Genomic DNA, 24,768 nt, shown 5'->3' on the forward strand with positions numbered 1-24,768 from the left:
AAGTTAGGCTTCTACTTTTCCCACAGAGACTGGCAAAAACAGGCGCCATCTTTCTGGCTGATTACATTTCAAAGGGACGCCTCCTAATCTTTGAGGAAGACATTCCTGGGTTGTAAACCTGGCAAGAGGCTAGGAGAAGATTTACATCTCAATGGGACAGAGAAAGAATGTACAGGGATGAGTTTTCTTAAGTAAAAGCTCTAAGGTAAAGGAGGTCAGGGCCGAGTCAGGAAGAGAAGCCTGGTGTGGGGTTTTGTCAAGCTGACAGGAGCGTTAAGGCTGTCTTCGTCAAGGGTAAGTAGTATGAATACTACTACCCTATCTGGAGGTGGATTCCGTCCAATAGAGAATGAAAAGGAAAATCAATGTTAGGGATGCTAGGAAAGAAACATCAGTTTCTTAACCTAATACTGGGAACTGGAGAGTGGGCGGTCAACGTCTAGTGACCCAGACCTGGGAGTATAGAGATGGAATGTCCAGGTGGCAGGCAGGTCGGGGGGCCATGTGACCCAGACCCCCTTGGTCAATCATAGCTCAGACCCCTTTAGTAGAAACAGTGCCCTGAGCATGGCCCCAGCAGTAGAAATGGGAGAAGAGAATCAGAGGGCTGTGGAGACCTCCTTGGGAGCTTGGTTCTTTGTCTTTTCTGAGCGAGCACTGCAGAACAGCCTGGACTGTGCATTTGTGATTAGCATCCTGTGTTGACTTCACCCGAGTCACACACACATCGCGGTGCCCCAGGTATACAACCAAAGTAAATTACAGGCGTGTCAACAGCTGGGTTTTATGGAAAACCGGTTGTACTAGAAATTTGTCAGAAAACTTAGCCCCAGTTGTACTAGAAATTTGTCAGAAAACATGAGTGAGGAGGTCAGGGATTTTAGAGGCACCCTGAGGGACTCTCTCTGCAAAGAGGTGGCAACCAAAACCACGGGAGTGGATAAGATCTTCATGGCGTTACTGGGGATGTAGGACATCAATGTGTCTTCCTTCTTTTCAAGGGACTGAGTGTAAGGGGGGGAGAATGGAGGTCTAAGAATTCATACTCCTCTTAAAGAGAAGTGGATGGTCCCCGTGTTGCCTGCTCCAGCAAGGTCTGCGATGCTGAGAACTATAAAAGATACGTTTGATTTGCTCATGGAACATCCAGAAGAGAAGAGTGTCCGTCAAGTGGTCTGAGTGGGTGTGGGGGGCAGATGCAGGGTCTAAGAGTGAGCGGTAAAAAAGCAGCCAGGAGGGTGGATGGCTTTTTCAGGAAACCTGGCTTTGCAAGAAAGCAAGCTGTAGGGCAAGAGCCGGAAAGTCGCCGGATGAAGTTATTGCAGACGTGTGATATGAATGTGTCCTACTTTTTCCCCCATTACTCTTTTCAGGGATCAGAAATGAATGAACAATCAGACAAAAGCACTTCCACCCACGAGGAGGGACACACAGGTCAAAGTTCTCCTGAGAAAAACTGTCAGATTGGACAGAAGCAACTGGTATGGCAAATGGGTATTAGGGTTTCATGGTATTTGGAGAGGTCTCAACTTGGGGATCGCGGAGGTGAGCCTGGACTTGGATGGAAGGTGGATCCAGTCAGGATTTCATGGGAAGGTTCTCCGCTCCTCTATGCTGATGGGGCTTCCCCCTCTCCCTTTTCACTCAGCTCTCTGCAGGGCTGGTCTCACTTCACATGCCTCCTCTCTGTCACTGACCTCCCTTGATTTATAGCCCAGTGTTCTGTGCAATAAAATCCCGCTCCCTGGAGAAGAATATTTGTGGAGAATATAGTGTTTTTATAGTGTCCAGTGTTTTTATTTTAAAAAACCTAGTCCCCCCCTTTTTTAAAGATTTTTACTTATTTATTTGAGAGAGAGAGGGAGCATGAGCGGGGTGGGGAGGGGCAGAGGGAGAAGCAGACTCCCCGCTGAGCAGGGGACCAGGACCCTGAGATCACGACCTGAGCCGAAAGCAGACACTCAACTGACTGAGCCACCCAGGCGCCCCATGATTCTAAAACTTTGCATATATTAATTCACCAAATCCTTCTCACAAGATAATCCTGTTACCCCATTTTGCAAAAAGGAGACACCGAGGCTCAGAGAAGGAGCTTGGTCAAGGCACGCCACTAGCAAGTGGTAGAGCCCAGATTTGGACACAGAGAGGCTTACCCTCGTGTCTCTGTTCCTAAACTGAGAATGGTAATGGACGGTCCGAAGTTGTATTTTTTTTCACAGCCATACCTAAATACGTAATTCTCTCATAAGGTTAAGTTTGTAAAAAACAAACCCATACACACACACCGAGATGAAAATTTAAAGAAATATATTTATATTATTTTAGGGCGCCTGGGTGGCTCAGTCGTTAAGCGTCTGCCTTCGGCTCAGGTCATGATCCCAGGGTCCTGGGATCGAGTCCCACATCGGGCTCCCTGCTCGGCGGGAAGCCTGCTTCTCCCTCCCCCACTCCCCCTGCTTGTGTTCCTCCCTCTCTCGCTGTGTCTCTCTGTCAAATAAATAAATAAAATCTTTAAAAAAAAAATAAAGAAAGAAATATATTTATATTATTTTAGACAGCCTGGACTATTATTAAGATAAATAAATGGCATGTAAGGCTGAGATTCTGTTACTAATCTGTTACATTGAAATTCACACTTTGAAAGTTTCCCTTTTGTTTCCTGGTAAAGTATTTCATCTGTATGTCAGTCTGTGTGTTTGTTTGGGGGCCATTCAGATTATATTCTTTTTTTTTTTTTAAAGATTTATTTATTTATTTTGAGAGAGTGAGAATGAGAGAGAGAGAGAGAGAGAGAGTACATGAGAGGGGGGAGGGTTAGAGGGAGAAGCAGGCCCCTCGCCAAGCGGGGAGCCCGATGCGGGACTCGATCCCGGGACTCCAGGATCATGACCTGAGCTGAAGGCAGTTGCTTAACCAACTGAGCCACCCAGGCGCCCCAGATTATATTCTTCTAAAATCTTTCAGAAGATCATTCCCTTCCCTCATGAGATATGTGCTACATTTTTGAAATAAGGTATCAGGATTTATTGAAGCATCTTTGTTGCTCTTCTCCATTAAGCTCTGTTTCTTTTCCAAATGTTAATGTCTCCAGACGGAGTCTTTTGAAACTTTCCGCTAACACTCTAGAAAGCTATTCTAGGAAATTTTTTTTTTTCAAATCTGGCTTTTACTGAGAGTGGATCATTCAGGTGGCTGCAAAGCCCTGATGGGGTCCACATGCCCAAGGTCATGATTATTCTGAAACATATCTCAGAACACTAAAGGCAGGGGAAGGGGGCTGTGTGCACCTTGGGTCTCACGTGGTTTGAAACACTTCAGGCATTCCACCTGAGTTTGTCCAGCCAACAACTGCAGAAGGGTTTTAATCCCTTGTTCTTGTCCTCCATAAATGCTAATTTGGACTTTCAGACCCATCAGATTTGAGAAGCCAACTGGTATTTTGCAAGTATAAAAGGAATTCTGTTCCTGCTTGGTTGTTTATATATATTATGTTTATATGTTATATATGTATATATTTTATACTTATATATATTTGTATTATATATTATATTATTTAAATATTTAGATATATTTATAAGTATAAATATGTATTTTTATATTTATTTATTTATTTTAAAGTAGGCTCCATGCCCAGTGTGGAGCCCAACATGGGGCTTGAACTCACAACCCTGAGATCCAGACCCAAGCTGAGGGGCACCTGGGTGGCGCAGTCGGTTTAGCGTCCAACTCTTGATTTTGGCTCAGGTCGTGATCTCGGTGGTGAGATTGGGTCCTGCGTGGGGTTCTGCACTCAGCAGGGAGTCTGCTTAAGACTATCTCTCCCTCTCCCTCTGCCCCTTCCCTGCCTCTGAAATAAATAAATGAATCTTAAAAAATAAAACAACAGAAAGACCCAAGCTGAAATCAAAAGTCAGAGGCTCAACTGACTATATTTATATTTATTATATGAGATGTATACTATGGATTTCTTTATTCAGAATCACCTAACTTGAGGAAATTTACAACATCTTTTGAAACTTAATCAAATTAAGCTGTTTCTTTTGCTAGGTAAAACATCTGTACTTTTGTGACATTATGGCAAAAGTTACAGAAAGTTTATTTTGATACAACATAATTATCCAGTTCTTACTCCAAATACATATTATTTGTTTCATAGCAACAGATAGAGCGGCAGTTAAAATGCTTGGCGTTTCAAAATCCTGGGCCACAGGTAGCAGACTTTAATCCTGAAACAAGGCAGCAGAAAAAGAAAGCTCGGATGTCAAAGATGAATGAATATTTTTCTGTAAAATACAAGTAAGATCATGATTTATTATATTTGATTTGTGGATTGTAAAATGCATGAGTTCTTCTTGACAAAGGAAAGATTGCCTCTTTTTTATGTTTTAAAAATATCTTTTCTGAAGTATAATATCGCTCAATGTGTTTGGAAGTTAGGAACTTCAAGAAGTAGACAATAATCCCAAACCAGGAATCAATTTTTTTAATACTTCAGATGGTTTGAGATGCTTAGAGTAATAGCTTTAGTAAGAAAGATGATTAAAAGTAAGAAAGATGTATCATTAGATGGAGAAATAATATAACTGTGGGAATGAATTCAGGTATCAAATGTGTGCAGATATATCATAAGTGCAATGATAGTTGATGTAGGAAAGATGGGCCTTGGAGCTGATGGCCAAGAAAGAATTCCTGAGACGTCTTTGGTGCAAAAAGGTGATTTTATTAAAGTAGAGGGACTGACCCGTGGGCAGAAAGAGCTACACTGGGGTCATGAGGGGTGGCCCATTATATGCTTTCAAGTTGGGAGAGGGTTAGAGATAGTGTAAGTCTCTAAGGAATTTTGCAAGCAAGGTATCCAGACCTTGAGGGGGCTAGCCATTGTTGGGAAAAGGTCATTTATTACCGTCTAATAAAACCTTAGTCACGAGACCCTTCAGGTGTATATCGGTGGGCCATATGCTTGGGGGATGATTGTCAACACAAATCTTAGGGGGTAGAGATAAAGGAAGTTTCCAACGGAATTTTTATATGTGAAAGTAGACTAACAGGGTCCTTCGGGTCGGGCTAAGATTGTCTTTTGCCCTTAGTAATGTATCAACAGAGAGGCAGCTGAGTCCCTAGAGGAATGTCACTCTGCCTGGTTCAAGGACTTGTGAATGGGCTGTAGGTAGTAAGGAAATTTAATAATTTTTCCTTTGCCTTTGTTTCCCACATTAATTGCTAGCACATCACAAGTATAAGCAAACCATAAAGCAACCAAAAAGGTTGATGAATTTGACTACATTAAAATTAAGAATTTATACCCATTAAGAGACACCTTAAAAATAATGAAAGACAAACCACAAGATAGGAGAAACTGTTTCTAATTTGAAAGATCAGTATCCAAAATACATACAACCCAATAAGAAAAAGATAAACATGCAAAGAGAAAAATGAACCAATCAATGAACAGGCATTTCGTAGAAGAAAAAGCTAAATAAATCCTCAGGATACAGAATCTCATCAGTGTAGTATGGGGCAGCACCCCACTCCCCAGAGAGGCAGCATGTAGTCTGATGATATCAGTGTTGATGAAACTAATGGACATGAATTGAGTGTAATATGTGTACAATCACTTTAAAAATAGGCTCGTATAACCTATATACCTTATGACCTAACATCTTCACTCCTAGATATATATCCTGGAAAAACTCTTATATATTTACAACAGGAGACACATTCAGGGGCACCTGGGTGGCTCAGTCAGTTGAGCATCTGCCTTTGGCTCAGGTCATGATCCCGGGGTCCTGGGATCGAGCCCCGCATCGGGCTCCCTGCTCGGCGGGAAGCCTGTTTCTCCCTCTCCCACTCCCCCTGCTTGTGTTCCCTCTCTCGCTGTGTCTCTCTCTGTCAAATAAATAAAATCTTAAATAAAAAAAAAGGAGACACATTCAGAAATCTCATAGCATTGTTACAATAGTAAAGAAAATAAGGTAGTAATAATCAAAATGCCCATCCATAATGGAAAAGATGAGAAACTTGTATATTCTTACAGTGGAATGCATATAGAAGTGAAAATATTTGAATAACAGCTAGTACCATCATGGATGAATCACAAATCACAATGTAGGGAAATGCAATGTGCTTGGGGATTCATACACATGTAACTAAGGCAGGGAGATGAATTTTTTTTTTATGCCCAACATGGGTCTTGAACTCATGACTCTAAGCCCCAGAACCCCAAGATCAAGAGTTGCATGCTCTACCAACTGAGCCAGCCAGGGACCCCAGGGAGATGACTTTTGTAACAGCAAGCTGTGGTTCCTCTTGGAGGGCGGGGTTGAAGGATGCAGTGGGCGGGGCATGAGGAGGACCTCAACCCTGTTATACCTTTTTTTTTTTTTTTAGATTTTTTATTTATTTATTGGACAGAGAGAGACAGCGAGAGCAGGAACACAAGCAGGGGGAGTGGGAGAGGGAGAAGCAGGCTTCCTGCTGATCAGGGAGCCCGATGTGGGACTCGATCCCAGGACCCTGGGATCATGACCCAAGCCGAAGGCAGACGCTTAACGACTGAGCCACCCAGGCGCCCTACCTTTTTTTTTTTTTCTCCACCTGCCAATCCAGCAGAAAGGCTTTTTAATTTATTCCTGGAAAATTAAAACAATGACAATAAAAGATGAACTAACCGGGTTCTTGTAAGAAAAGTCACCTTGGAAGGTGGGTCATCCACATGTCTCAGGTTCTGAGCTCCCCGCCACCATGGGAGGGACCCAGCTCCTGTGCTGGGGGGAAAGGACCCTGTTATACCTTTTATCACGTTGGGCAGGGAGAATGTGGAGGTTTGCTTTATTCTTCTTTATCTGTGCACGTGTGTTTTCCACACTTTTGTATGTACGATAGTTTAGAATTTTATAAAAGATAGCATCAGGTGGGCAGGAAACTATAAAATTTGCCTCTTGGTGTCTGAGTTAAGGCGAGGGAATATTTGGGTTAAGGCAGAGGGACAAGATCCGATATGGGCAATCTGGTGGTTTCACGACCACCCACTCCCATGATTTCCATCATGGATTTTAAATCTCCTGGTCTGCTCATACCTGCATTTCCCGGTGGGCATGGGAAGGAGTGGAGCCCTCCTCCCACAGATGAAATGCTTCAGATCTAAATCCCCATCGGAAGGTATTCCTGCCCAAGTGAGAAAATCAGGCAGCAAGTTTCCATAATGATCCTTGGCCTTCCCTGCCTTGTTAGGAGAGGGAAGAAGAGAGAACAGCATTACTTAGCCTGAACAGGAAGGAGAGCAGGTGTCAAACCTGTTTCAAGACAAAGGGTGGAAAAGTTCATAATCTCACCACACCAGCTGAGGGCCAGCCTTTTTTTTTTTTTTTTTTTTTTTTTTTACTTCCAGTTGTTAATAATGGATACAAGCTGTCTAGAGACACTTGGTCCTCCTCACGCTTTCAAGCAGCTCAATTCTGAAGGGTTTATTTCAAAAGGGCCTGGTTTTGAGAAGGTGGTAGAATTCCTGTGACAGCTTCTGTTTTCTGGGCACGTTGTAGGGGCTGACAGAGAAAGTGTGGGGACTCAAGTGGGGTGTAGTCTCTGGTGCGTTCCTCTGGCACAAAACACCTTGCCTTCAGTCAGAGCTTCGGAGAGAGGCCGCCATCTTGGTCACCTGCCTTCTCGCTCCCCACTGGGTGACAGAATCAGAAAGGAGCTGAAGCGTGGCACCTGGAGACTGTTACCAAAGGAGTTTTGTGTGTGGGGGTGGGTAGGTGTATATGTGTGTTTTTCTGTTAATGATGATGGTGCAGTCATGGACAGTTCTTCTATTTATCTTGAGTCATTAAAAACCATAATCATATTATTCACTAAGAGTGCTTTTTTGCAGAAAGGAACAAGAGTGTAATTTATCAGGGAAAAATCCCATCAGGAATGATTATATGTTTAAAGAAAAATGAGGGGGGTGGCATTTGTAGGAAGAAGCTTTTATTCAGCTCCTCTTTATAATTGACTTCGGTGGCATATCACCTTCCTGGGAAAACGAAGGGTCCTATCAGTGACGAGCACGGGGCACATGGGCTGAATTTCCTGGGGACACCACTGCCATCTACTATTGGGAATCGTGGCTGGGGAATCCTCTGGGTGCTGGTTCCCTGGAATCAAGGGATTGGATTTAGGGAGGTGGCTGCAGAGTGGTTCATGCTCCGTGCGGGGGAACCTGGCACTGTCTTCTGTTCTCCCCACAGAGTTAGGAAGAAGTATGACAAAAGCGGCAGGCTTATCTGCAATGATGCCGATCTGTGTGATTGCTTGGAGAAGAACTGTCTGGGCTGCTTCTACCCTTGTCCCAAGTGCAACTCCAACAAGTGCGGGCCCGAGTGCCGCTGCAACCGACGCTGGGTGTACGATGACATTGTCACCGAATCCGGGGAGGTGGTCAGCTCGCTGCCCTATCTGGTGTCTGACTAGGGGCCATTGCATGCGGGCTGGTTTGGTTCTTCTTCCCGACAGCTAAGCCAACCTCTTTCTCCAGGATGGATTTTAGGGCGTGGGGAAGATGCTGGGAAAACATACGGAAGACTCCTGTTCCCTGAAGCTGTTAGAACAATATAGCATGAACGGTTGCTCTGTTCCCTTTTCTGTGTCTTCCCCAATGCCTTCACCTTGTACCCAGAGAAGGATGGTGCATGATCTCAGCATCGCCTCCCCGGGACACCTCCATCTCCGCTCTCAGTGAAAAATCTCTTGCCTCTTTACTGCCTGAGATCGTGTGGTTTTAAGAGTTTCAGAATACTGCAGCTCGGAGCTTTTCTTACATAGCACGTACAATCAGACCTACTGACCCTTGCACCAGTTCCAAGTCAGAATTGCTCTTTGAATGAAAAACACCCCCATGTCTTGTGATTTTGCACTGCATATGCATAGTCTTATTTTTTAAATTAATGTTTTAATAACATTCTGATTAATTTGGTCACAGCTTGGCAATATTTTTATGAACAATTTGTATTTTACTTGTCAAATTGAGAAATTGGGACTTGAATGTCCTAAGAGTTAGTGGTTTCCTTCCCCCCTCCCCCCATCTCAGGATCAATATTTTCAGAATTTTTTTCAAAAGGAGGAAACGAGTTATTATATAAAAGTGTACTGTTTTGTGTTAGCCCAGGGAGGGTATTAATATACCGTTGACTGGACACATGATGTGATTTTTTTTCAATTCTGAAACATTGTGGGAGGTATGCAGAAATTTGAACTAAGCCTTCTTCGGATTTGCTTTTTTTTTTTTTTTAAAGATTTTATGTTTAAGTAATCTCTAGACCCAATGTGGGTCTTGAACTCACAACCTGAGATCAAGATTTGCATGCTCCACTGACTAAGCCAGGTGCCCCTCTTTTTAGTTTCAAAAGCCTTTATTTCTGCACAATCCACAGGTGTCAGAGAAGGTTCCTAATAATTCTTGACTTGTTACGTGACCATGTATTTTGGGACTAAAGTAACAAAAAGCCTAAAAGCCCTCCTGTGACTACAGTTTTCCTGTATGTGTAGCAGGAGAACTTACCCTGTTTTCCGCATAATTTCCTGGGGTTCCGGATTCAACTCACTTTTACTGAGCCTCTACTGACTTTTGTGAGCCAAACAGTCATGCTAAGTGCATCCAGTTCATTACCTTGAACCCTCCCATCCTATGAAGAAGGCATGAGATCAAGTTACCCAAGTCTGATCCTTTGAAATACTTATCAGCGATGTGCCAAGCAAAAGGAGTGGGTGCTTTATTTATTTATTTTTTTTGGTTTGTATTTTGTTTGGGTTTGAGAATAACTATTGTTTTGTACATGGCTGACCAAATGAATTGTTTTATTACTTACTTATTTTTAGAATCATATAATTTTTACACTTGAAAAGGGATCTTGCCTGTTGTCTAGCTGGTGAAGTAGTCAACAAATAATATCTGGGAGGTTCTTAGGTGCCAGGCACCAGGCAAGGCACAGGGGACCCAGTTGTGAGCATAGCCCAGTGGTTCCTGTCTTCAAGGAGATTATAGACTAAAACCCTTCTTGTTCTATTTTTACAACTGTAGACTTAGCCCCGGTAAGATAAAGTGACTCAATTAAGGACACACAGAAGAGCCTTAGTGTTTTGAACACCATGACTAGGTCAGTGTTCTTTCCCTGACACCAAGTATTTCCCGAATTTGCCTGATTGCAAAGCTTCTTCAACTGCTTTTAATAATACGCATTCCTGAGCCCCATCCCAAACCTCAGGAATCAGAACCTCTAGGGATGAGGCCTGGAAATTCTCACTTGTCACCCAACACCCCAGGTCAGTCTCGTGTTCAGCGAAGTTTGAGAAACACTCCCTTATTACTAGCTGTCCTATTCTCGTATTTAAAAAAATAATCTTAGGCAAATTAACCTTCAAGTATCTTTCCCTTTTGTCTCTTCTCATCTTTTAGTCTTAAACGTTAGATGAGATCATCTCATTTAAAACGGACTGGTTTAAAAAGTGTGTTGGCAGATTATGTTGGGAAGTTTTCCAAGTAAAGCAAAAAATGAAGTAAAAAATCGTATGATTATGAAGCAGACACCTCATACTGCTTTTATGGAACCCTAGCAAAACATTTGAGGGAGTGCTTTTTTAGAAATCACATTATTTCATCTGGCTCTAATGCCATTTCTATGCATTTTTAAAAAGGCTCCCACACTAAATGATCAGTGCACAAATAAATTTATGTGAATTGTCAGAAACTTATTTTGCAAGTGTCTAATTTTGTCACAAAATGAACAAAGCTCTTCAGAGATTTGAACGAAATTCAGATTAGCAAGGAATATAGCTGTAATGTCTGGTGACATGAACCAAGGAAATTGTCTTGTCAGTAGAACAAGATATTCCTTTCTCTGCTTGGCTCTCTTTCAAAACTGGTGGTGTGTCTTCATGAATATGTATAGCAATTGTAGATATCACTGTGTTGTTCTGTAATGCCTTGGAAACCGAAACATTTATTTGAGCCGGTCTGCAGTGTTTGGCCAGCTAGGATATTTGCTGTGCGTTCAGGGGGTGCCTTTCGCATGGACGACACTGCCAACAGCACCCCCTACAGTTGTTCAGCAAAGCGGCCCTGCAAGCAGGTGTCATTTGATGTGTGGATTTCTTGATTTCTTAGGATGTATTGACAGTATGTGGTAGGCATTGAATGCTTTAGATCACCTCATATTCTTGTATAAAATAATGGAAAGAAAGTCCTTATTTTTTTTTTTTTTAGATTTTATTTATTGGAGAGAGAGAGAGAGGGAGTGAGAGCATGAGCGGGGATGGGGTGGGGGGCAGAGGGAGAGGGAGAAGCAGGCTCCCCTCTGAGTATGGTGCTTGACATGGGGCTTGATCCCAGGATCCCAGGAGCCTGGGATCATGACCTGAGCTGAAGGCAGACGCTTAACCCACTGAGCCCCCCCAGGCGCCCCAGAAAATCCTTATATCTTATTTCTTTTCCTTCCTTCTCCATGGTGTCGACAACAGCAGGATTGAGTTTTCAGGTTATTCAGGATTGAATGGTCCAAGCAGTTTTATACTATGTTTCTCAGAATCTCTATTTTAATCCTGTATTTGGTATGTTCGTTTTCATCTTCTCAGATTGCCTAAAATTCTTCCTTTTTGCATGGTACTGTTCTTCGTTCTGTAGAAAGGAAATGACATCATCACTAGTCATGGCTAAGAAGCAGTTGATTTTTGTTTATGGTTTGTAGTTTTAGCAGATATCCCCCCTCACCTTGTGTGTTCTTACACTGGCCAATGTTTAGGGCATATATAATAAATTCAGAGATCAGGGACTGAGTTCAATTGTTTTTTCTTCAATAGTGTTTTCGATAGTCCTTCATGCTTAATAGATCCACTACTTAGTGATCCCTCATTCACTGATTTATTCATTCATTCATTTACCAAGCACCCCTTACTTGCTGGACACTTTATTAGGTGCCAGGGATACAGTGGGTAAGAAAGAAAGAAAAAATCCTAGGCTATATGAAGTAAAAAGAAAACCCATGCCCCTTCCCAGTGTAGCCTTCCTCCTGTCTGAGGTCCTTATCCATCTGCCAGCCTCTCTCCACCTTTCAGAGTCCTCTTATTGTTTGCTTTGTTTATAATGTCCATCCTTATCTGTACTTACTGAGAGGAATAGAAAAGATACATCTACCCCATCTTTCTGGAAATGGAAGTCCCTTGTTTGGGTTTTGATATCCAGGTAATGCTAGCTTCATAAAAGGATAGAAACTACTTTCTCTTTTTTCTTCTCTGGAAGGCTTTGTTTCACATGACATTCTTTTTCCTTAAATATTTGTTGGAAATTGCCAGTAAAGCCATTTGGGCCTGAACTGTTTGTTTGGGGTTTTTTAATCCATTTTAATTAAATTTTCAAATTTGTGAACATTAAGTCACACAAAATAAACTGTTCTCATTTTTATGTAGAAAATATCTTCCCCAAATTTTAACTACAAACCACTAAAAGTGTAATGCAAACCAGTATCCTTTCAATAAATTCCTTTCCCCTCCTAGATTGGGCCAAAAAAGGGAACACCCTGACTAATGCAGGTACCACCCAGAAAATGGAGAGACACTTATACTTGCAGCAAATTCCTTTTCAACGAACTTTCATGAGAAACCCGTTCCTTTTCTTTCCTGAGGTAGCCCTGAGGCCTGATTTCAGAGGTCTGTGTTAGAGGCTCTCTGGCTTCTTCTCAACATACCTGTTTCCCGTATGAACCAGGACGCTCCCAGCAGTGACAAGTGAAAAAGTGTTGTTATACAATTCAGAATGTATAAGTTGAAATAGAATACAAATTACCTACTTTTCAGGAGTTATTGCAAGCCAGTCCCAGAGAGGGAAGAGAGGAAGAGAGAGGAAGGGAGGGTGGGGGTGTTGGGGGGGAATCCTTCTTTTCAGAACTACTTGAGATTCAGAATCTCCCTCCAGCTTTAAAGTTTTCCATACAGCACGTCGCAGCAGAGCAGCGTTAAGTTATATGGTTTCTATGATTTTTGCATATATTTTGGGAAGATGAGGTTCATTTGCATTTTGCAGTTTTTAATAACCCATTTTCCTAAAAGATTTGTGAAGAATAAAAAGTTACATGCGTGGTTTTGGCTCCCTCTGCTGGCCATTCTTGGGTACTTTAAGTTTTACTCAGCGAACAAAACCAACGTTCCATTCCTGAAATAGATTTGGGTTTTTTTCCCCTCAAAGTTGAACTCAACATTTTAGTTTAACATTTCCAAATCTATGACAGACCTTTAGGTTTGGTAAATAAATTTTTATTTTGGTACTTTTTTTTGCTTCAGAACTATAACTGAAAATGATCCATTTAGCAGAAAAATAGTTTAGAAAATATTTCAGATAAAAAGCGTAACTCCCACTATGTCGCTTTCTCAAGCTGTCTGTGGTGAAGATACCCAGTTAGTTATATGGACTGATATGGGGCCTTTTTTTTTTTTTTTAAGTTTCTTTGTTGGTTTTTCACGATCACCCTATAGACATGCTCACAACGGCCAGGGTTGTGCAACTACGAAGAACTCTGGCTAATTGAAGCCAAAAAAAGGGCCCATCACATATAAGGAAATGCACAAGAGCTGGCCTCGGGAAGAGCAGGTGCCAGGGCAGCTCTAGCGGGCTGGATAACCTTGCATTATAGACCGTGACCTCCAAGACTAGTTGTCAGATGCTCAGTTGAGCTGAGGGAGAAATGGGTTGTTAGGTGTAACAGTAGCTGATTAAAGCTACTTGATAGGAGTGGAAAGGTACTAGCTACTGAGTCAGAGTGGGGAAAAGTGTCTCTCAGATTCCCCCCCCCCCCCCCCCCCGCCATAAGGAGCCCTCAGCAGAAGTGCCTGAAGAAGACCGGTGCCCAAAGCCTCAGATAAAGACACCAAGGAATGAAGGCACCTGGAGAGAAATGCAGATGTGCCAAGAGCATGAGCCAAAGGGGCTTAGTCCTTGACTGCAACTCAGTGTAGTAGCTGCGTGCACCCCACTGGCATGGGGCAGGCAACTTTCCTCCTGAGATGTGCCAGGGAAGGTTTCCAGAAGGTCAGGCTGAAAAATCACACAGAGGTTTTTAACCCGGAGCCGGACTCCACATCATTGTTAGGGTGAATCAACTCTAACCATTTTTGTCCTGGTATCAATCACTCACGTTTTAAAGTCCTCAGGGACAGTGTTGAATGGTCCTAAGGTGGGTCAGAACCTCCCCTCTCCCCTGCCTCAGACTTCCAGTCCTGACAAGACAGCATGGAGTGCAAGAAGAGGAATACTCAAATAAAATCAGGTGCTGTTGCAAAACCGAGTGGAAGAGAAGCTAGGCAGGTCAGCTCAAGACCCACGCACTACCATGCTCTGATCTCCCCATTCTTAGAAAAAAAACAAGCAGAACAAATTATAGAAAAGCTCCCTCTTTGGGTGGATGTCTATTGCTGACCTCTCCCATTATCTGAACGGTCAGGCTTCTAGAAATAATACTCAGCACTCAGTGTATCCATTTCTTCTTTAATTTTTTTAATTTAAAAAAAATTTTTAAAGTAAACTCTACCCCCAAGACGGGGCTTGAACTCACAGCTCTGAGATCAAGAGTTACACGCTCTACCAACTGAGTCAGCCAGATGCCCCTCCGTGTGTCCATGTCTGTCACATATTCATTTGTCACCTCACTGTGTTTGTCATTGGCTCCCCCCACCGCCATGCACCTCAAACTTCCCTTGCCGAGATCCCCAAGGACCCCACTGTGTTTAAAGCCCAAGGATCTTTTCTTTAAAAAAAAAAAAAAGATTTATTTATTTATTAGAGAGAGAGAGAGAGAGAGCACGAGCAGGGGGAAGGACACAAGGAGAGGGAGAGAATCCCAAGCAGATGCCCCTCTGAGCATGGAGCCGGATGCAGGGCTGATCCCACGACCCCCTGAGATCACAATCCGGAGATCACGACCCGAGCCCAAACCAAGAGTCAGATGCTCAATTGACTGAGCCACCCAGGCGCCCCAAGCCTAAGGACCTTTATATCATCATTTTGCTTGACCTCCTCTTGGTATTTTGATGTTGCTGGCCACACTCTGTCTGGCGGGAGCCCTCTTGAAGGTCATGCTCCTTGCTACCTTCAGCCTTTATGGAACTGTCAGCAGGACAGTGGTTAAGAGCCGGGTCTGGAGTTGGCACTTGGCGTTCAGGTCCTGGCTCTACCCACCACCATTGAGTGACCGTGGGAAAGTCATGCAAATTCTCTTTGTGAGTTTCCTCATCTATGCAAGTGGACCTGCCCACAGGACTGTCGTGACGCCCAATGAAATAATGCTCGTAAAGCGCTTACCACCGTGCTGAGCACACAGTAAGCATAGCTTGAGAAAGGGTGAGTATCACCGTGGACTCCGAGTATCCACAGTGACCCATGTTCACATCAATCATGGCACTCTTTTTCTACTTTGTGTTGTCTTTTTTATTTTTTATTGTTATTTTATTTATTTATTTATTTATTGTATAAATTTTACCTGCGTTTGTAAGTTCTTCGCGGGGAAGGACTGTGTTTTTTAAAATACCAGATCTTGGATTACTATGGGCTATTTGTTACAATTAATAAACCAATACTGATACATTACTATTGACTCAAATTCATACTCTATTCAGATGTATTTACTTTTACCTAATGTCCTTTTTCTGTTTGAGAGCTTATCACAAGGGAGAAATGACTCCAGTCTACACACAGAGCTGAGAATGGGCTGGCATGTTGTTGGAACAATGAGGAAATTGGGTGAAGTGTCGAACAGATCCTACGAGTTACCAGGGGTTCTAATGAGACCAGTTAGGACCTCTCTGGATATTTTTGACTTATTAGAAGAATCGCATTATCTTCAGTAATGCTATGCTGACTGATTGTGAAAGTAACCGCGCCCCCTCTTGTCAATTCACTAATCTAAACAAACATTAAAGGGAAAACCTCTTCAAATCCTGTGTAAACAAAGGATGGGCAGTTATGCTGAAGAGACAAATGATCACATTCTTTCCAAATGCAGTATTATTAATAATTTACTTTGAACCTTTCTTTTGTTTTTTTTTTAAAGCAGGGGGAGTGGGAGAGGGAGAATGTGGGGCTCGATCCTGGGATCATGACCTGGGCCGAAGGCAGACGCTTAACAACTGAGCCACCCAGGCGCCCCTGAACCTTTCTTTAACACTGAAAAGACCTTAAGTGAATTCTGATGATGATTAATGAATTATTATTATTTACAAATTACCACGAGAAACGATGTTAATATTTGGGTCACTCAAAGTAATGTTATTGATATATAATCTCTTTTAGCACCTAATGTAAAAAAAACCTGGGCACATAAGTAATTCACTTTGTTTTCATTGTGTTTTGAATGATGACTTTACTTTTTCTGTACAAACAACAATACATTCCCATTAGTGGAAATTCCAGCAAGACAGAGAAGTACAAAGTAGATGGTGAAAAATTATAGAAAAATCTTACCAACCAGAAACTGTGAACATCTGCTAAACTGAATTCTAGTTTTCTCTGTATGCATATTTATGTCTAGGTCTCGCTCTGTATGTGATATATGCAATCTACCTATAGACATATAGAAATGATTTTAGTAAAGTGGATAAGAGAAGGAAAAGAAACCAAAGAAATTATTTTAGATTGTTGTTTCTTTAACAAAGGCATGTGTGTTCCTAAAATACTCCTCTAAAGCAGGGGTCTCAAACTCAAGTGCCTTCAGGAGTAGAATATGATTCATGAAGCAAGCTGTAAATATCAAGTCACTTTGTATTGTTCTCAAAATAAAGATCTCTCTGGTTACATTGCCTCTGTCATCACCAAGGAGATCAAACAAAATGAGCAAAATATTTCCACAGGAATATTGATGGACCATATTCAGACCACAGCTCTCCAGATTGTTACCCTTACAAAGATTAAGAAAAGATTAAGAAGTTATAGTCAATTTATTGCTTAAGTGATGTATTTCATTTAAGACAGTGTGAAAGATTTAGAAATTAGTACTCTTAAAACTTGATTGCACCTATTTTTGTCCATTCTGAAACTAGTTCTCTTAGCAATACATTAATTTTATACTACCAAACATTAAAATACTTATATTGAATTTCATCAACCTAATTTCCATTTTAACAAAACCTTGGTTCTATGTGGATTTAATGTTCACTAAATGCCGAAGCACCGCAATTCCTGACTTCTTTATTTTCATTAATCTCTTGGTTGACTTGTTTTGAGCTATCAGTTTTCCCAAAAGGAACTCATAAAAACTATGAAATGCAATCCTGGTTGAGAATATGTAACTTTTGCTTAATAATTGAACAGCATCTTGGCTCAACATAAGCATTTTTTCCCCCTCAAAACTTTGTAGACATTGCTGTGGAGAAGTCTGAAATTTGTAGATTCTTTTTCCTCTTACCTTTTTCACTTGGATGCCCAAAGAATTTTCTCTTTATCCTTGGAGTTTGACAACTTTACCAAAATATGTCCCAGGATCGTCATTTTATATCAGGTTCTTCGGAACACAATATCCTCTCCCATCAAGCTACACACACAGTTTTTCCAGTCTTATGGAGAAATGTCTTCTGGCATATATTTGTTGTGATTGTCCCATAGAAATGAAGTGGACTCGCCCCCAGCTGGAACGGGTGGCGAGTCCGATAGTGAGGCTTTCTGGGAGGAGTCTCCCAGGGAGGTCCATAAATGGCTTGGGAGAAGGGAGAAGGGCTCTTGGCATGAGGTTGCGTGGTGTTTAGCGAGTGGGGCCAGCATGAAGATTATCCCTTCTGACCAGCAGTTTGTGTGTTTTGAACTTCTTGCCAATGCTAAAGGAGGGAGCCCCAGGTTTCCTGATCAGTCGGCCTGGGTATGGGGCAGCACGGGGGAGGGGGTGATGGGGTCTTGAAGGCTGTGAGCCCTCAAACATCAAAAATGGAGTCAGACTCCTTACTACAATATTTGAATGTGTTTTTGTGTCTATTTGTTGGGTTCTTTGCCTTGGGGACATAGTTATCTTTGGGTCGGCCTTTCTGTGTTCTCGGCATCTACTTTGTGTTTGTCTCTCCTTTGCTATGAATAGTCCTTCCTTTCTGTTAAAAATTCAATTTGCAATTGTGTTTAGTCTGTTTCTCTCCATTTCTAGTTTATGTATTAGTTAGGAAACGGTGTGCTTTTAGTCCTCATTCTCTTTCACTGGTTTCGCAACGCCTTCTACAGCTAATTTTGATGTTTTTTCAAGTTGTCTTTTAGCTCTTGTTCCACTGAATTAATTTTCTTACTAAGTGCTATCTTGAGTATTCACATGGGATTATCTTCTACCTCTTAGGCTATATTTTATTCCAGATTGCACTTTTCATCTGCTTTTTTTGCATACCATATCGCCCTTTTTTGTATGTTTTCAGGATGACTGCAGAGTTGCCATGTCGCTTTTTCTCATCCTATGTGTTGTGGAGCGTGGACAGTTCTGCCTAGACCTCTGATGTGGTGCCAGAGTTTTCTAGTTCTTTTGCCTGCTACAGTGAGATCTGTTTGCTTTTCCATCCAGGATGCCAGTCCGATGGCTCAGTATTGCCTTCCATCTATTTCTCTCCAAAAACTTAAGGGGAAGTTGGGGCTGAGGGTAGCATTTTTTTGTGCATTTAATTTTCAATTTCTCAATTCTGAGATTTTATTCACTGTCCTGTATTAGGATTTACTCCACTTTTAGGGGCATGTTCAGTTCCTGAGCAGGGATGTCCTAGGTTTTAGATCAGCCCTTCATTAACTGTGGTACCACAGAGCCTCTGACTCCTCCTGAGCCAGCCCTGATGCTCACTTCCCTATTCCGTAAGATTTGTCTTATTTATTTATTTATTTATTTATTTATTTATTTATTTATTTATTTATTTTTGAGGTGGGAAGGGGTAGAGGGAGTAGGAGAGAAAATCTTTAGCAGGCTCCACACTCAGCATAGAGCCTGATGTGGGGCTCAATCTCAGGACCCTGAGATCATGACCTGAGCAGAAATCCTGAGTCAGATGCTTAACCTACTGAGCCATCCAGGTGCCCCTCACTTCCCTATTTCATTCTTTTGATTTCCACTTCGTATAGGGGAAGGGCTGTGGTGCCTGTGGATTTCAGCCATTGTTAACAATGGAGGGGGTGGGGTGTTGAGGGAAGTCTATTTTCACTGCAGCTTCAATGTAACTGTTCCCATGGCTTTTGTCTACGGATATCCTTTCTTCTTATTTTCTCTTTTCTTTTTTTTTGTAAGATTTTATTTATTTATTTGAGAGAGAGAGAATGAGAGATAGAGAGCACGAGAGGGAAGAGGGTCAGAGGGAGAAGCAGACTCCCCGCCGAGCAGGGAGCCCGATGCGGGACTCGATCCCGGGACTCGATCCCGGGACTCCAGGACCGTGACCTGAGCCGAAGGCAGTCGCTTAACCAACTGAGCCACCCAGGCTCCCCAATTTTCTCTTTTCAAATTTCCGACTCCTTACTCCTCATTTGGAATACTAGATATAGTTTTGTTTTTTCTGCCTTACCACTCTACTTTTTCCCTTGCTCAGAGGCAACAAAAGAGTGATTCCTGCAGGTTCCTCCACTGAGTCCTGTGTCAGCCTTCACAGACTTAAAGCCTCCAGGGATTTCCCACACCTTCCCCTTGGCTATTTACCTCCCATTCTGCTCCTCTCTAAATTGGGGAATGTATAAACTGAGGAATTCTCATGGCTTTCTGGATGCCTTCTTTTTCTAGCACTGTTTTAGCAGGTGGGGGATCACTTTAGAGTCCATCTTAGGCAGGGCAGATGCTTTGTTTCTTTTCCTGGCAGACACTTTTTCAAATGTGTTATTAACTTACGCTTTTCTCGTTTGCCATTGAGGAGTGAATTTTTCTTTTTCTGTTGCACGTTTGTGGTGTCTACCACTTTTATTTCTTTACTAGTCACTGGGTAAAAGGCAATCTGTAACAGCACCACATGCAATACGTGTGGGAAGCGCCATCAACTTATTTTCCAACTGTGTTCACTGGTGGAAATTACCGAAGAAACCATTTAATCTTTCACACGTCTTATGTGTAAATATCAGTCCCGTTAATGGCACAGGCCTCGCGGAAGTAGAATGGAGGAAACTAGGTGCAAATTAAAATGGAGGGGTGATAATTTGAGATGGTTGTCAACTTGAAGAATAGATCAGAAAGGGATCTGTTCATGTATCACAAAGTATATATTTGTCACATTTTATTTTTTTATTTTATTTATTTTTTAAAGATTTTATTTATTTGACAGAGAGAGACACAGCGAGAGAGGGAACACAAGCAGGGGGAGTGGGAGAGGGAGAAGCGGGCTCCCTGCGGAGCAGGGAGCCCTATGCGGGGCTTGATCCCAGGACCCTGGGATCATGACCTGAGCCGAAGGCAGACGCTTAACGACTGAGCCACCCAGGCGCCCCTGTCACATTTTATAATAAACGTTTCCTTCCCATACCCTTGCCCACCCTCCATTTGGTTAATACTCTTTGTTATCAGCAAATGTGGCTTGATGCTATTCCTTCCCTTCTCTTCTCTTCTCATCTTTTCCTTTTTTCCTAAGTTTCTCACTTCCTTTCCCCATCACAGCCTGGTGTGCAAATACTCAGAGAACAGATGATGCTCATGCATTCTTTATTCCTGATGTATCTCACACCAAACAGGAACAGTCATATAACCGACTCATAAATAAAAATATGCAATTTTGAAACTTCATTCCCCTGAGAACTGACGGAGAAAATGTGGAAGGAACAATTACATGTTTCTCATCTAGAAGGGTGTTCTTCAGTTCCACTCCAGCTGATTCCCTCACACCTATGAGCAAGTGCTGACTAGAGAGCTAAAAACAGGGCTCACAACTGTGACCGAGGCTTGGTGTGGAGAGGGGGAGGTGTGTGTTCCGTGTGGTGTTGAGGAGGAGAAAAACCGGGCCGATGGCTTCTGCAAACGAATGCAACAAAGCAGCTGAATGTGAATTTTGTATTTGTAGTTGTCTGGGGATAGGCCGGTGAGTAGCAGATAGCTCTAGTCCTCCACCCTATGTGACTCTAAGCTACCTTTGATAGTTCACCTGAGAAACTCAGGATGAGTTGTAGGACTACAGACTTTCACAGAGTTAAGGACCTGGGCCAAATGCTTAGCTAACCCACTTCCAGGATACTCTGGGTGCATAAAATAAAATGCCTATACGCCCCAGTTTGACAATATATATCAAGGGCTTACTTACAAGTTCGTCCCAGCTGGACTGGGTTCCTGGGGCTCAGATACTAGTCTGTTGGGTGAGTAGGTGTTACCCTTCCTCCAAATATAACCGTTTGCATTGTAAATGCACCCAGGGTTTACTTATGTGTCGGTGGAGACTTTGGAGTTCGGGAAGGCTCAGATCTTGTATCTACTTCATTGAGTGTCAAAGATATAAATCATGCCTAGAGGGGAGAGAGTGGGTGCAGGCTATATTGCAGGAAATGGCCATGGGGCCCTTGAGAAGGAACTCACCCAGAGGGGCAGGCTCCAAACAGGACAAGGGTCACACCCAGAAGGAAGTGTTAGCTCCCAGGACACAGTGGACCTCACTCCAACCTGAGCTGTTGTAGACTTTGCTAAAACAACCAGGCATATGTGAACTAAAAAGGCTGCATCACCAAAGAGCTAAAAAATTCAAGGCTCAAGCAACTCTTCAGGTGAGATTCCACCCAAGGTGTAAAACTCTCTCTGAGTGATGTACCTCTCCAGATATGCTCAGCCTGACTGCATCTCAGGCAGCGCATCGTTCAAGTTTCCCAATAAAGGGGCCCCTGGGAACTTTGAACTGTTGGTCTTAAAGCCCCTGCCGCTTGCTGCCATCCTTGGCAGGTGGGTGGGGGGTGGGTGGGAGAGGAGCATCTGGAGAGGAGGATGGGCAGGGATCGTGCCCTGAGCTCGCCTCTCCTACAGGTTTGGGACTCGGATCCCACTCTAGATTTTCCAGTGAATGCCTACAGGTGCCAGGGGATATACCCTGTGAGTCCAGGGGAGGTTTGAGCCATGGACAAATTCTGATCAACAAGAGACGGAAGATTGCAAAGAGTCTGCAGACAAATTTGCTCGCTCCCACCTCTTGGCTGTTTGAAGGCACAGTACCTCAAAATAGTGTGTCAGGAAATATCACAGTGCTGAGAAATAGACCGGGTTTTCAATCTGTAACCAGCTGGATAACACACCATCTTGTATTTGCTTCCCTCCTGTCCGTCCTTCCCTTTTGCACTCACTCCTAATTCCCTACAGTGACAGTCCCCATGGATGCTCTAGCATGTAACCCAGGCTGTTTTCTAGAGAACCCAGGCTAACACAGAATGAAAGAAAAAAGTTGGATTTGGCAAAAGTTGTAATGAAGGCAAGGAGATGGAAGAAATTTGGGGGCATTCAGAATGTTTCACAGCCATAACAGATCAGGGGCAGCTGATCTGGGCTCTGGATCCATCAGCAAGATGGGTTGACAAGTCTGAGGGTTAGGGGCAAAGTGTGCTACGGAACAGTGTCTCCAGGAAGTACATATCCTGTCTCTAGCAGGTGGCCACAGGTAGACAACTACAAAGGACTTTTCCATGGATCCATATGGAACCAGAGACCACAGAAATATTTTGGGTGAGGGTCTCACCTAAGGGGTGAAATTATTCTCTGCCTCAAGCCTTTATAGCAACAAGTACCAATACTTGAAGAAATTAAGAGAAATTAAGAGAAATCCTGGAGACTTTTTTGCCAAAGCCTTGGAAGTCTATGCTTTGTGTTATAAAGGAGGGGAGAGTGCTTCTCCCTTATACACGTCACACTGTTTAATTCTTACCACAGCCCAGGGGAGCGAACACACATTATTCCCATTCCCATTTTACAGATCAGGAATAAGAAATTTAAGGGAGGTAAAAGTGCTTTGTTCCAGGTTACATGGATTCAGGGCTCGAAAAATCCTGATGCCCTTTTGCTCAAAATCCCAGCTATGGTTGTGAAGGAGCCGAGGAGGTAAATTTCACTAGAGATTCCAAATGGTTTTAGCTGGTTAGTGGCCCTACTTCAGGCAATGAATGAAGACAAAGGGAAATTATTCAGAAGTCGAGGGAACTGGGGCCCTTCTAAAATTATGCCAGGTAAAGTAATCTGGGTTTGTATCAGAGACCTATAATTTATGTAGATTCACATACATCTTTTTCAGATACTGCACAAATTGGGGAGTGTGTGGAGTGTTGTGGAATTAAATGTATTTGTATGTGTTCAACACACTGTATAATTGACTCAATTATCCATGTGGGGATTATTCACTTTTAATTTGCAATCTGGCTTCTCCTTTCAGTTAGGATGTTTTTGGGGCTGCTCTAGGAATGACAACTAATTTAAATAATAATTTAAGTAAAACGTAATTAGGTAAGAAAATTAAATTCAATCTTTTGCCAGCTCCCGAAGATTCTACAGCTGAAATGTAACGCTAACTCACTTGCTATTTTTTTTTCACTCTCCAAAGCTATTTTACTACCACAGGGTTTTATTGCTTTCCATAGATTATTGCAATAGTTCCCTGTTTGACTTTCTGCTTACCTCTTTCCAATCCAATCATCATTCCGCTGACAGTAAGCTTCAAAAGACAAAAACCAAAAAGAAGACAAAAAAAGAACAGCGGCTCTCATCACAAAAATTTCTCTGCATGAAAACGTTAATGACTCCCCATTTCTCACTAGCTCAAGGGCACCTCCCGTAATCTATCATTCAAGACCTCATGCCACCTGCAACAGAAAGTTTTCCTGATCCTACCCCTGGGGTTTTACCACTCTTTTCACCTCTAAATTCCTGGAACGCCCTACATGTTTTTCTCTGAGGCATACAAAGGTATTCGTGAACCCACCTTGGGTCCTTGCTCTACTGTGAGATTCTGAGTGGCAGTCTCGGCGGGGATGACTCCCCCCTCTTAAGCAGTACCTAGCTCAGCACCAGACAGCAGAGGGGCGCAATGAAACTTGTCCGTTTGGACTGCCGGCAAACCCCGAGGGCAAGAATTTTGGTCTTTTGTATCCCAAGGGCCTAGCACAGTATCTGGTATACAGTAGGTGCTCAATGAATACAGGCATACAGATACAGGAAGGGCTGATAGCACAGTGCCAAGGCTGGAGCTGGTGGCATGACCTCTCCTGCGGATGGATGTGTGACATCCCCGGGCTGCTTTTGGGGAGAGCTTTCCACTGCCTGCCCCTCTGTCGCACAGGATAGTCACTGGCTGCGGTGGGGTACTTATACTTTCTGTTAAAAAAAAAAAAATCTATGTATAGGTACACGCACCTAAATATATGTTTATACATGCCGACGACATAAAAATCCATATCCATATCCAGATATATGTACAGTTGACCCTGGCACAACACAGGTGTGAACAGTGCAGGTCCGCTCATGCTCGGATTCTTTTGATAAATACAGTCCAGCACCGTCGTGTATTTTCCTTAGGATTTTCTTAGTAACATTTTCTTTTCTCTAGCTTACTTCCGCTTATTTTATTGTAATAATATAGTATGTGATAAATATAGCATACACGAGTCCATCGAGTACGTTATCGGTAAGGCAAGGCATCGGGTCAAACAGGGGCCTGTTGGTACTTAAGTTTTGGGGGAGTTAGAAGCTACGCGTGGATTTTTGACTTGCGGCAGGGTGGGCAACCTTAACGGCTAGCTCCTCACGGGTCAGCTGAGCATGTATAATAGTGTATAATGTATAAGATAAATAGATAAATATAATAAGTTAA

At 42.7% G+C, this 24,768-nt stretch overlaps 2 protein-coding genes across 3 annotated transcripts in view; both read left to right on the top strand.

Annotated features, from left to right (window-relative positions):
* The window catches only part of LVRN (laeverin), an 88,028-nt gene extending 86,915 nt beyond the window's left edge, over positions 1-1,113 (top strand). For both annotated transcript variants that reach the window (XR_012374178.1, XR_003205917.2), the window contains one exon: positions 1,002-1,113. The gene's annotated coding sequence lies outside the window, so the exon portion shown is untranslated. The remainder of the gene's footprint in view (positions 1-1,001) is intronic.
* A 264-nt stretch (positions 1,114-1,377) lies between these two features.
* Positions 1,378-8,863, top strand: ARL14EPL (ARF like GTPase 14 effector protein like). The gene is made up of 3 exons (XM_025860867.2): positions 1,378-1,481; positions 4,157-4,296; positions 8,229-8,863. Exons 1-3 carry the CDS (start codon positions 1,383-1,385, stop codon positions 8,449-8,451), a joined length of 462 nt encoding a protein of 153 aa, XP_025716652.1. The 5' UTR covers positions 1,378-1,382; the 3' UTR covers positions 8,452-8,863.
* Positions 8,864-24,768: the final 15,905 nt, after the last annotated feature.

Source organism: Callorhinus ursinus, unplaced genomic scaffold (assembly GCF_003265705.2).
Source record: "Callorhinus ursinus isolate GAN/ISIS: 27379988/994484 unplaced genomic scaffold, GSC_fseal_2.0 scaffold30, whole genome shotgun sequence".
NCBI lineage: Eukaryota > Metazoa > Chordata > Mammalia > Carnivora > Otariidae > Callorhinus > Callorhinus ursinus.